Below are 13,101 nucleotides of genomic sequence, written 5' to 3'. Positions count from 1 at the left end.
TAGAAGAGTCTCAAGAGATCCATGTAAATATATTACCCCTATCAGGAAGTATAACTAATGACCAAAAGTTAATGGCATCATCTCAAGAACAGCTCGTTATTCTCTCTTCCCCTTTCCCACTTCTACCCTCAAACTTCATCCTAGTCTAGAAATAACCTAATGCAGAGAATCCTACCAGAACTGAGGGTGGATTTCTTGACTCATCCTGGTCAAGTTGTTTTCTGGAATTAAAAGAACACAATCTATTTATTCGATTTTGAAGTACTCCATCAGTAAACAAGTTCAACCAAAAAAGTTCTAATAAATAGGCTAAAAACTTAGTCATTACAGTTACTTAAATGAGCAAAATTTCAATTTGTCTAATTAAGGCATGTTGAGCAAAGGTTATTAACTTGTTTCTGGTAGACTATAATGAATAAAAAGAATTTTCAAAAGAAGAGAACAATGAAAAAATCTTAATTATAAAGATACTTTAATATTTAGAAACTAAAAGCATCAACTTCTAAGGCAGACATTTATTCTGTCCCATTTCTTTTCAGTCATTCTTTATAAAGACAAATATCTCTTACTCTGAAGAGAGATGCAGCTGGGACTGACTCTTCTTAAATCAAGTGATAAATATTATTATGAGCTTTTGAAAGCCTACATTCAATGTATTATTTATATACTAGTTATAGCTTAATATAAGCAACTGAGTAATGAATTTAATGTGAGGATCAATTAAGAGGAAGAATATTTACAAGCATGTCATTAACAAAATAATTCCACATACTCACTGTGAAGGAATATATTCACAATATTTTAACTAGTCAAATACAAAACATAAGGTTTATATAATTTGTCACATGCTCCACAAAACCTTCCTAGATCCTCTTGGTGAAAATGTCCTTTTCTTAGATCATCCATTTGGACCAATGATTTCAGCTGTTTCACCCTCCTCTTTTTACAAACAAAACCTAATGACACCAAGTAACTAATTTCACATAGTATGGTGAACAGAGTTGGGGTCAAACCTACACAGTACTTTTTGTCTTGTAATAAAGGTAAAAATGAATTGTCGTCTCAGAGGCATACTAAGTGGCAGACAATGTGGCAAAGTGAACAAAGTGCACTAGAATATCTGAATTAAAATTTTGCCTCTGATACTGGCTAAGGGACCCAGAATTAACACAGAATTTAATAGCTATATGGAAACTTGAGGCCAGTAGAACATACTCAACTTGCAGTCTTTTGGTCTCTGCTTGGAGACCTATGTGGCGGGATCAGCTACCCCTGTGGGAAGCTGCTTGTTTCCCTCTGGGACACCTTTAATTCTTAGAAAGCCCCAATTTACATTTTGTGCCTTTTTCTCATTATCCTGATTTTGCCTTTTGGAATTACAGTCTAACTCTTCTGCTACAGGTGTGATCCAAGCTGCTAACTACTTCTCTATTCAGCTCTTAACTGTTCCCGAAGCCACCTTGATTTTTTCTGGTGGCTACATCAGGACCAGGCAGTCTCTAAGTGCAGTCTATAGGCATCTTCTCTGGTGTCTCATCCTGCACTCTGTGCAAACCAGGCAGTTACTAAGTGACTGCTGAATGCATCAAAGGATGAGGGAATCTTGACATGAGACAGGAGCATATAATTCACATGGTGATCACTTCTACAACTTGCCTGATAAGTCTCTGTGTGATGAACTCTAGTGATGGAAAACTATATTTAAATAATTTATTATTTATTATGAACTTGTCAAATACCAACATGTGTTTATGTCCACATAAAGAGTTCACGTGAAACTATTATTCTCTATGACAAACTTATTTTTTTAGGGGTTTTTTTTTTGCAAGGCAAATGGGGTTAAGTGGCTTGCTCAAGGCCACACAGCTAGGTAATTATTAAGTGTCTGAGGCCGGATTTGAACCCAGGTCCTCCTGACTCCAGGGCCGGTGCTTTATGCCACCTAGCCGCCCCTGACAAACTTATTTTTTAAAGCGTACTCTAAGTTCAAGATGTCCTAGGTGTCTGTAACTCCTTTAAAATTTAGCTTTATTTTCTTCTGTACATTTAAACCATGCTTTATTGATGCTCCTTGTTCTTTCTTAAGTCATCCCTGTCATACTCCCTCTGCCCAAATCCCCTCAAATAAACATTTTAAACCCTCCATTGTAACAAGTAAGTATAGCTGAGCAAAACAAACACACATTTTCCAGATTAAAAATGTGTGACTTGTTCAGAACATCTGATCCCATCACCTCTTCTAGGGCAGGCATGGTCACTTAAGATTCAGATTTGAATTGTGCATTTTTCACTTAAGGGGAAGTTTACTTAATCACAGCATGAATAAAATATTTAGAAAGGAAATAACTCAGTTGAAGGTTGGTCATGTTGGTACAGTCAAGGCTGAGAGAAAGCAACTGCTGTCTCCTTATATGTGACCTTTTATACTTGGGCCAGAAGAAGACACTAGATCTAATATTTGCTAACAAACCATGAACCAATCAGGTTTCAAGAATACCTTTTAATACCTAGCCTATACAATAATGCTCCTACTACATCTCAGCCTGAGTGACAAGACTCACCCAAAGGTCTTTCAGAGCTTCTATTTTTAAGTGGCTTTGAGGTATTAACTGTATGGTCCTAAATAAGCCATTCTAATGGCAGGAAATAAAAAGTAAAACTGAAAAATGGAAAAGAAACAACTAAGTGGTGCAGTGCAAGTGCACTGGGCCTACTTCAGACACCTATTACCTGTGTGACCCTGGGAAAGTCACTTAACCTCTCTCAATACCAGTTTCCTCACCTGTAAAATGGGAATAATAGTAGTTGTTCTGCAGAGCAAATCAAAGAACATGCATAAAGCATTCTGAAAACCTTAAGTAGTATTTGTTTTAATTATTAACAATCCCCTGAGGGAATGACAAAGTAAGGCAAAGAGTGAAGCTCAGAAATCCAAGCTTTCCCTTCTTTTGTTCTAGGGTCTGGTACTGGGTAATGATACATTTGTGGAGTGTCCAGGGCATCCCTGTGCTCAATATAAGTGGGTTCAATACTAAGAACATTGGGGCTCTGGGGAAGGTGATGACAACCTGCTAAAGTTATCATTCCTTAACAACTGTAGTAAGCCCACTATGAAGTCTTAAGCCTCTCCAGTGCCAAGGCTGACCCCGAAAATCATCCTATATGACCACATTTCTCAGCCCACCCTAGGAGCCCCATGGGCAGGGGAAGTGAATATGAAACCTTGGATCCTTTATAGGCCTCAAGTTAAGGTCTGCCCTCCCTGCTTATTCCATAAGAGAGGGAGTTTTATCTTCCTCCTGTCACCAGAAAGTAAGGATCCTCCCAAAACCATGAGGAGACCTATGACAAGAAAATGGAGCCTCATACATTCCAGTGAGCAAATGGTTACTGCTAGGGCCCACTTCTACTGCCTGGTACTGCAGACTTGTGATGTTGACCATGCCATTCCTGGACCAGTGAGGTCATGATGGTGCCCACAGACTCTGTTGCCCGTTCTTCTGTCTTCTGGACAGAGCATTGCTTCCTGGTTATAGAGTCTAAAAGTATTTCCACTTTGCCAGAACCAAGAGTGTAGCCACTGTCCCCTAGTACAAGCTTAAGCAAAGTCTTCCTTTGCTGAAGCTGAGAAATGCTCCCCACCTTCCCACCAGGTGAGAAACAGGTCTGTTCTGTGCCTCCAGCATGTGCCCATGAATTCTCTGTCACAGAGGCTGGGCTGAGCCAAGGTGCAGGTGCTGCCACTGCTCTGCAGGGACTCCTCCTGTCACCCCTGGGTCTGGCTGAGTTTTGCTTTGACCCCTTCTACCTGCACTGGAATTCACTCAAAGGCCCAAGCTCCATCCCAGGCTAGGCAGAGTCTAACAAGAAGTATACCAGAATTGAGGGCAGACCCTTCTTGATTAAGTTATTTAGTAAGATAAGATTATTTTATCTAGTAAGATAAGATTATCTTATCTAGTAAAATAAGATCAATTATCTTTCATTTCTGAGACAGAATAAATTTATTTTTTAGATTTTTTTTCAAGGCAATGGGGTTAAGTGGCTTGCCCAAGGCCACACAGCTAGGTAATTATTAAGTGTCTGAGGTCGGATTTGAACCCAGATACTCCTGATTCCAAGGCCGGTGTTCTATTCACCGTGCCACCTATCCACCCTATGGAACAGAATATATTAAAATTTTTCAACTTACTGATAGCTTGAATTTATTCCTCTGAATGCATTTTTTTCTTGGATTTATTTAGTATCCTTTGACTCCTGGGGGAATGGCTCTTATTTTATACAAATTTGACTCTTATAAGACACTATCCGAGAAACTTACTCCAAAGATTCTCCTCCCTCCCAATTTCCTGCTTCTCTCCTAATTTTATTTCCATTGATTCTGTCAGTGAAAAAACTTTATACAACAGAATTGCCCATTTTACTTCTTATGAACCTCTCTGACTTGTGTGGTCAAGAACTCTTCCCTTCCCCATAAATGTGACAGGTAATTTTTTTTCCCATGTTCCTCTAATTTACTGTTACCTCCTAATATATTTTGGATCAGATGTTTATTAGAGAAACTTGATGCAAAGATTTTTTCCCCTTAACTGTTTCCTTCTAATTTTAACTACACTTATGTTTCTTATGCGATTAAAGCTTCCTTTTTAGTGTCCTATTATGTCTTAAACAGCTAAGAAATATGTATACTCCTTTCTGTTCCCACTCATTTCAGTAATCACCACATCTACTTATCGTATTTCTTGTTTATTTTTTATCTATCTAGATCTGAAAGGGGGAACAATGAGGTCTCCCAACCATTATAAAGTTTCTCCCTATAATTGGTTAAATTTCCTAAAAGTACTAAAGGGACTTTGCCATTTAGTGTATAGAGTATTTATATTATCTCATTATGCATTTAAATATAATTTAATTCCTTTCTTTTTATTATTGTTGCCTTATCTGAAATCATGACCTCTGCCTTTTGGAGTTGGCCTGAAGGATGACAAATTCTGCTGCAACTGCCCATTATCACTGTGTTGCTTATAAGCAACACTGGTATCCACTTTCTAATCTATTTGTCCTCTTTTTTCCTATCTTTGTTCTCTTTAAAGAAGGTAAAAGGAACACAAGTCCTATTAACCAACTATAATTTGCACATGATCACCTTCTACTCCCCTGCCTTCCTTCTCTTGGACTCATCAAAACCCCTTTTGAGATTCCCAGCTTAGGATTCCCAGCCCCAACTTGATCTGCACTCAGACCACAGGCCCTTGCCTATTTCCAGGAAAATCTATTGAATTTAAACACAAAGACTTTGTCATATGCTCAACTGTCTTCTATCCAATTCAAATGAGGACCATGTGATCCATATGCTTCACACCCCCTTTCTCCATGTTTTCATACTTTTTTTGTACAACTTTGAGAACCAGTAAAATCTCAAAAACTTGTTTCCCTTGTTCCTTGTATGAATTGCCTTATCCTAAGAGACTGAGCTCCTTGAGGGTAGGGAGCTATTTTTTTTCTTATTGTTTCCCCAGTACTTCACACAGCCCTGGGCACATACAAGGTGCTAAATAAATGTTAACTGAACTACACTGATGAGCTCTACCCTTTTTCTACCTTAAAACCATCAAAATGGAATAAAACTATCTCCAAGGCCTCTTACTTTTGAAAGGGATACATACCACTTCACAGTCCTCTCTTCCATTAAGGATTCATATTCTACTCCCTGCCAACTTTAATCTTGGTCCTGACTACAGTTCTTTTTATGTATTTTTTTCTTTGACCTGGCAGCTCTGTATTTTGGTTGCAGCATCCTGGAAGTTTTCAATTAGAGTGTCTTAAGAGGTGACTAGGTGATTCTTTCTATTTCAATCGGTCCTTTGGTTCCATTAAGATTTAACCATTTTCTATTTATATATATTTTTGAAATATAGTATCTATGGTTATTTGCTGTCAGTTCATGATTTACATTGAGTCGAATGATTCTTACATTATCTCTCTTTGACCTGTCTTCCAGGTCAGTTGTTTTTGATAGTAGGGAATTCATATTTTCTTCTATTTTTTAAATCTTTGGTTTTGCTAGTAGGTAGTTAATAAATGCTTATTTATTGTCTGACTGTTCTATTTTCTGTCTCACTGAGTTTGCTTCATTCTGATTTTCAGAGACTGCTATTAGCTAAAAGTTTTACAACTTCTTTCTAAGCTATTCATTCTGTTTTCAATTCTTACCTCCAGAACTCTTCCTTTACCTTATAATTTCATCTTTATGTCTTCATTTCTTCCAGGTACTTTTTGTGGCTTATTGGAACAAGTACCCTTTTTTCCCCTCTGAGACTCTACTTATCTAGTAATATGAAGTATTATTCTCTTGCTCTGGTTTTATTTCTCAGTTGTCTTTTAACCCACAATAATTCTTCAGAGTGTTTTCTGCCTTCTGTTTACTCATATCTGTAGCCTTACTTTCTGATTTGGGGACTTTGTGCCTCCTCATGATCTCTTGGCTGGTTAGGCCCTCTTTGATTCTGGCCTTGTTTTCCTTGGCTCTCATCATATTTCACCTCTCCTAGCATGTCTGGGCTGAGATCCAATAGATTCCTGTCCTTTCCCACCTCTACAGACTTATCTATCATCCCAAGTCAGGGTTTTGAAGTATTCAGGGGCCTCTGGAACAGCCTCTAGTTGAGGACTGGGCCCCTTGAGGAATCCAAGTGAGAAAGCTGTTAGCTCTCCAATAGGTTGTGACAGTTCTGTATTCTAGAGTCAACTAGAACAAAACTCTTCCTTTAAAATACTAGAAGAAAATATTAATCCTCCCTTCCCACATCTTCTCTAAACATAGCTAGTTCTTTTAACTGCTTCTTATAGGGCATAGTCTCTAGACTATTCTTCATTCAGGTTGCTTACTCCCGGTCAAGTTCCACTACAGTTTACCATTAGCTAAAATATGTCACATAGAATTGAACCACAAGTTTTTTTAAGAGTTTCCAGAAAAAGAACTTTCCCAGGATCACACATTTAATCAGTGTCAATGCCAGGCTTCTACTAAGACATTCTTTCTTTCAGATCTTTTAAATTTATCAGTAACATTCAGAAGATCATCAAAAATACTCTCTCTTTATACATATGTGTGTGTAATTCAGACAAAATGTTAAAGAATTTAATAATGTGAGAAATATATACTTAAATGAAATTTTATTATAAAACAAATAAAAACCTAACAATAAAGGTTATTTAAAAGAAAAAAATCCAATAAAGATTTAAATAAGTCTCTAGCCATCCTACACATGGTATAATATAGGAAGCAGTTCATTTTGTCTGACTTTCATTTCAGATCCAGTGCAGATCCAACCTTCAGATATTCCCAGGATGATGTCCTGTTCTGACTTTTTAAAATAACCTGCCAAATTCCCTGCCTAGCAGTATGATTATTTGTATACATGTGGCACTTTCCTTAGCAGATGCAAATCCAAATCCAAATCTAAATCCACATAGGAAAGCAAAACAAAGACTAGGATCAATTTTCAAGTTTGGCACATGTCTCCTGTCTAGTTATTAGGGTTAGTTTTAAAGTGTCAGAATTATTCAAAGAGCTATCAAAAATTATTTCTATTAGCTGAGAATATGTACAAATGGAAAAATATATACACATATATTTAACTACCTGCAAAATGTTTCTTCTCCAGTTAACACAGATAAAATTTCAGGAATCACCTATGAACAGAATCCAAGATTAAGACCTTTTTAAAGTAGTCCTTAACAATTTTCTAAATTAAAAGTCCAAAAGATAAAAAGTTTACAAATGTGGCTAATTACATTTTTTCCGTAGCCCTTTCACATAGATTATGTCATCTGATTTCTACAACAACCTGCAGGTGAGAAAATCTTATTTTATAGATTAGAAAACTGAGGTTCAAGAGTTAATATGGCTTGCCCAAAGTCATACAAAAGTTGGAGCTAGGCAGGGCATAAAATGAGAATAGCCCTGAACTTTAAGCTTCTCCTTCCACATAATTTGGTGATGTCCTCAGATTCCATTGATTCAGTCATCAACTCTATGAAGATGATTCTCAAATCAATATATCCAGTTCTAACTTCTTGGCTGCCCTCTCTCAAAAGGTGTGTCTTGTAGACATTAAGACAAACACAAAACTGACCTCTTTCTTCCCCTAAACCCTTCCCCCTTCCAAATTCGTTATTACTATTGAGAGCACTTCCACTCTCCTACTCTCCAGTATCATTCTTGACTCTTCATTCTCTCACCCTTCCCTCATTTCTAATCTGCTGCCAAGTCCTGTCAATTCTACCTTCACTCATTTCTCATATATGTTCCCCTCATCTCTCCTCAGACACAGTCACCATTCTGAGCCAAGGGCATTGTCACCTCACACCTAGAACACTGAAATAAGGTGGAGGGGCCTGTCTGCCCTCAACTCTGTACAATCCAATTCATGTTCAATTCAGTAGCTAAAGTGCTTTTCCTAACACACAAATCTGACCATATCACCCCCCTACTCAAGCTCCACTCCCACTCACCTGTAGGATCAATCATAAAATCTTTCATTTGGCATTCAGGTCCCTTCATATCCTGTTCTCCTTCCTACCTATGTATTCTTCGGTCCAATGACACTGCCTTCTCCACTCATGAGCAAGGCCCTCCATCTCTAACTCCAGGTATTCTTTCTGGAGTCCCCCACATCTAGAATGCTCTCCCTCCTCACATCAGCTTCCTGGCTTCCTTCCTATTGCTCATGTCCTAGCTTCTACAGAAAGCCTTTCCCAGTCCTGCAGTCTCCAGCCTCCACTGACCCTGGATGTGTCTGCTTACTTGCTGTCTCTCTGGCCAGTCTCCCTCCGCATCTGAAAATCTTAGCACAGTCTGGGCCACAGAAGACATAGCTCTTCCTAGCTAATCACTCAGACTAGAGTCACTGCCTTGGGCATCATCTTGCTCCCTCTCTTGCCTCTATACATAGCTGATGATTCTCCTTGGGATTCTCTCAGGGGCTGAGAATTGGACCTGGAAGGGAATCTTCAGGTCTGCTACTGACAGACCAGTGTTCAAGCAAGCATGCACCACAGAAAACTGGTTATTTTGAAATCATGAAATATATTCAGTGCAAATCACTTAATCTCTAGAAGGGATCACTTCATTTTTTGCCTTAGATTTTTCATTTCTACAAAAATTCTTATTTTTTTCCAATTATTAAACATTTACTTCCTCTCCCAAGGGGGGAAAAATACCAAAAAAAATTCAAAGCTCTTATAAAAAAATATGCAGTTAGGTCAAAAAAAAAGTCCTAACTTTAGCATTTTAGCAACAGAAGGTCTCTTTCAAATGTCTTTCCTGAGAGACTAAAAGTACCTCCTAAGAACAAAGGCATCTTCCTATAAGGGAATCTGCTCAAGACTGGAGGTTTATACTAAAATCTGGATGACTCTGGTTCCATGGATATTCTTGTGGCTAGATCTGTCAGGGTCCTCCCTCCATATTCTAACAAGAAGAGCCACCTTTAAAATTCAGGTCCAATGTGGGGAGTCTTTTGGGTTCTTAGAATGGGGCTATCCAGGTAAATATCTAGAAGATTCTACCACTTCAGAAAATAAACACTGGCAAGCAGTTTTACATTTTATAAATGAATCAAGATAATTTTAGATGGAATAGATGGTTTAGCTTTCAGTAGAAAAGTATGGCAACCAAGGGTAATACCTTTTAGAACAGGATCCCATTTGTAAGGGATGTTTGGTGAAGACTACCAGGAATATTGCCTTGTAAATCAAGGAGTGTGAGAAAGAAGAAATAAGATACATATAGCTTGGCAAGATGTCTGATCAAATAAGATCATCCTGAAAGCATTTAAGTGTAAAATCAGGAAAACAACAAATAATTGAAAGATGGGAACTATCTTTAGTTATTTCTATAGAAGCTACTTTTCGACAGAACTATATGGTGGAGAAATGTTATCACCCTACATTAATTACCACAAAGGTATAAAACATCAATCTCATCTTTCACTAGGCTTATTCACTAGGTTTTCTAATAACATTTTTTTTACAAGACAAGAAACTGTGTTAGTTGAATTTCATGGTATTTCAAGGGATTCTATTCTGTTGAGATAGTATTGAGCATGTGGAATAAGAAAAGGATTATATATATTAGTTCTAAACAGTTTACAGCTACTAAAAGGAAATCTCTGTAGCTGTGGCTTATACTTGGTAAACATTAGATTTTCTTTAAGATAAAATGTTCTTTCTAAGGAAGTTGAGTGTAAGATTTTAAAAAGTAAATAATTGTTTTTAGCCAAAAAGGTTCATTTGTCCCTAAACCAATAAAATTTATTTATCATTATAGGTGCAGATATTTAGGAGAACTGCAAGGGTCTAAATTGAAAAAAGAAAACCTACCTTTCTAAAGATTAAACAAGAAATCATAACAACAACTGGAAGCAGTAATGTCTTTGTGTACCTCAGTGGAGTCTGAAATACAACAAATAATTTTAGCGAGTCTATGAATTTGATTTTACTTCCAACAGAGAAATAGTAGTGAATTATTTTTCCATTAATGAGTACCACAGTAACAATTCCTGTAAGAAAAAAGACCATGCCACATAAGGATTAGAAATTACTTTATCTCCTTGGATGTAACACAGTAATTTAACTAGTCCAACTGTTATAAAAGAACTTAATTTTATCACTAAGAATGCCAGAAATATTCCATCAAACCTAAAGCTAGAACTTTGCTTAGCTTTTCCACTATTTTGATTTTATCCTTTATTATTTGAATAACTATTTAATTTCTTTGCCTAATGTCAGTGATCAATCACCTACAGTAGTCTTTATTGTCATTAATATTCATAAATCTTGTGTTTGAAATGTTAATCTGATTGAGTGCTAGTCTCTAAGGTTCCTTCTAGCTCTACATCTATGATTCAGTGACCCTAAAAGTTATTAAGACGTCAAGCTTAAGATACTACACAATGTTATAAACAAACCTTATGGATTTTAGTAAAGAAAACATGAGTGCAAATACGACCTCTGATACTTCACTGTGTGACTTCAACACTATGTATATCAAACCTTTCCTTAGGACTCAACTAATAAGTGATGAGTTGAGTTTGAAGTCATGGAAGACTGTAGGGAACTCCTTAAGATAATGAAATTATTGAACCTTTAGCTAAAAAGTAAATATCAACTACTGAAAAAAATCAGTTAATCTTTAAAACTTGCTTTTCTAAAATATAATGAAACACAATAAATAAAATAACCTTTTATCCTATTAAATTAAGAAACCTGGGTTCTTATTCTGTTTTTTATTTATGTGCCTTAAAGTAAATGGGTTACTGGTCTAGATGTTCATTTCCTCAATTGTAAATGGCAATAAACTCCATGGGGGCAAAGATTCTGTATTATTTGTACCTTGCACTTTACCTAATGCCTAAATAACATTCTTCATGAAACAGGGATTTGAGAAATATGTATTTGCAGGTAAAGAAGACTTAAAGGCCACCACTATAATTTCATGATTCTAAGATATTAAAGTTTAATAACACTCTTAAGAGGAAGAGGGAAAGGAAGAGAAAGAGAAACTCAGATAATGTAAAAACAAAAAAAATTAAAAATAGTTAAAAATATAAAACCCTTGAATGAGCTTTATTACAAGATCAGCAATATCTATTTAGTATCGAATTCTATTTGAACTAATTTTTACTATTCATTACAAGAAGCTAACAATGTATTTGGAAATAAGTTATCAATTTGCTAAAATTCCAAGTTCATAAGATTTGAAATAAAATTGAATTTCTTCATAAATACTCTACAGTTGTTGCTTTTTCAGACTAACTTCTTTACAATTAAACCTAATTCCTAAGAAAAGTTTTCCCTCTCAATGAGTAAAAATGCATACAGTCACTAAGTCAAATATCACTAAGCTATACAGATCTAAGGGTCTAGGATCAAAGATAATAGAAAAAATGCCTGTAATCCCTTGAAGGAAGGAAAAATAGGAAAAAAATTTCTTACCTCCTTTTCCATAAAGTCAAATTCAGGAGCACAAGTATACATTAAAGTGTCAAAATCTGTGTATCTTAAAATTCTGGCAGTTATGAGGTCAATAAGTTGAATCTGGTATAAAAATAAAATATAACAACCCATCAACAAGTATTTAAGTAAATATTTAGTAAGTAAACTATGTTCTAGGCTCTGAGCTAAGCAATGGGGATATAAAAAGAGACAAGAGATAATCTCTTCCCTCAAGGAGCTTCCAATCTAATGGGGAAAACTATAAGCAAACAAATATTTAAAAAGCAAGCAATACACAGGATAAATAGGAAATAGTTAACAAAGGGAAGATACTCCCTTGAAAAGGCTTGGGGAATGTTTTGGGTAAAAGAAGGCATTTTTCTTGGAATTTAAAGGAAAATAGGGAGGTCAGGAGGTAGAAAGGGGAAGGCAGAGCCTCCCAGTCATTCAGGATCAATCAGCAGAATCCCTGAGGCAGAGAGGTGAAGGGTCCTGTTCATGGAATAGCCATCAGGCCAATGTCTCTAAAAAGAAATGAAGCTATCAAGGAGTTAAGAAGGAAGGAGGTACAAAATACTTAATCCTGGAGCCAACAGAGGGCCACTGGAGTTTACATTATATGGGGTGATGTGACTGGACTTTGAGTGGCTGAATGGAGGGAGGATGGACAGCAATGAGGAAAACTATTACAATAGTCTAGCCTCTACAAGAATGGTGACATTGTCAGAGGAGAGAAGCAACCATGAAATAATGCCTATCAAATTCTCTTGTATGCTATTTAGAAGAAATCACTTACATCATCTGAAACAGCAAAGAGTTGAGATAATATTGCTTTCAAAATGATTGTTCCACTCCACCAAAAAAAACACTGAGTTAGCTACAAAGTAAAAGATAAAAGTCAGGTACTAAAAGTTACCCACATCAGATAATCAAGCAAATATATCCTTCTAAGCCAAATGAAAACTACAGTTACTCCAAATGCATACAAAGGGCAATTCTAGATGTGGTAAACTGGGAAGCCTTTGCTTAGGGGTCTGAATTGCAAAAGTAGGACACTGTTAACAGGCACTAAAAATAAATATCTTCTAATCTAATAATAAT

At 36.5% G+C, this 13,101-nt stretch overlaps 1 protein-coding gene across 6 annotated transcripts in view; it reads right to left on the bottom strand.

Moving 5' to 3' along the window:
• LOC141496388 (putative C-mannosyltransferase DPY19L2) overlaps nt 1–13,101 on the bottom strand; it is a 152,829-nt gene that overhangs the window by 36,382 nt on the left and 103,346 nt on the right. For all 6 annotated transcript variants that reach the window (XM_074198914.1, XM_074198916.1, XM_074198918.1 and 3 more), the window contains 5 exons: nt 12,797–12,877; nt 12,001–12,102; nt 10,387–10,458; nt 7,646–7,695; nt 176–221 (listed from right to left, as the gene is read on the bottom strand). In XM_074198914.1, coding sequence (XP_074055015.1) covers nt 176–221; nt 7,646–7,695; nt 10,387–10,458; nt 12,001–12,102; nt 12,797–12,877 — 351 coding nt within the window. The remainder of the gene's footprint in view (nt 1–175; nt 222–7,645; nt 7,696–10,386; nt 10,459–12,000; nt 12,103–12,796; nt 12,878–13,101) is intronic.

This window comes from Macrotis lagotis, chromosome 8 (genome assembly GCF_037893015.1).
Source record: "Macrotis lagotis isolate mMagLag1 chromosome 8, bilby.v1.9.chrom.fasta, whole genome shotgun sequence".
Classification (NCBI taxonomy): domain Eukaryota; kingdom Metazoa; phylum Chordata; class Mammalia; order Peramelemorphia; family Peramelidae; genus Macrotis; species Macrotis lagotis.
This window is presented reverse-complemented; position numbering and strand designations above follow the sequence as displayed.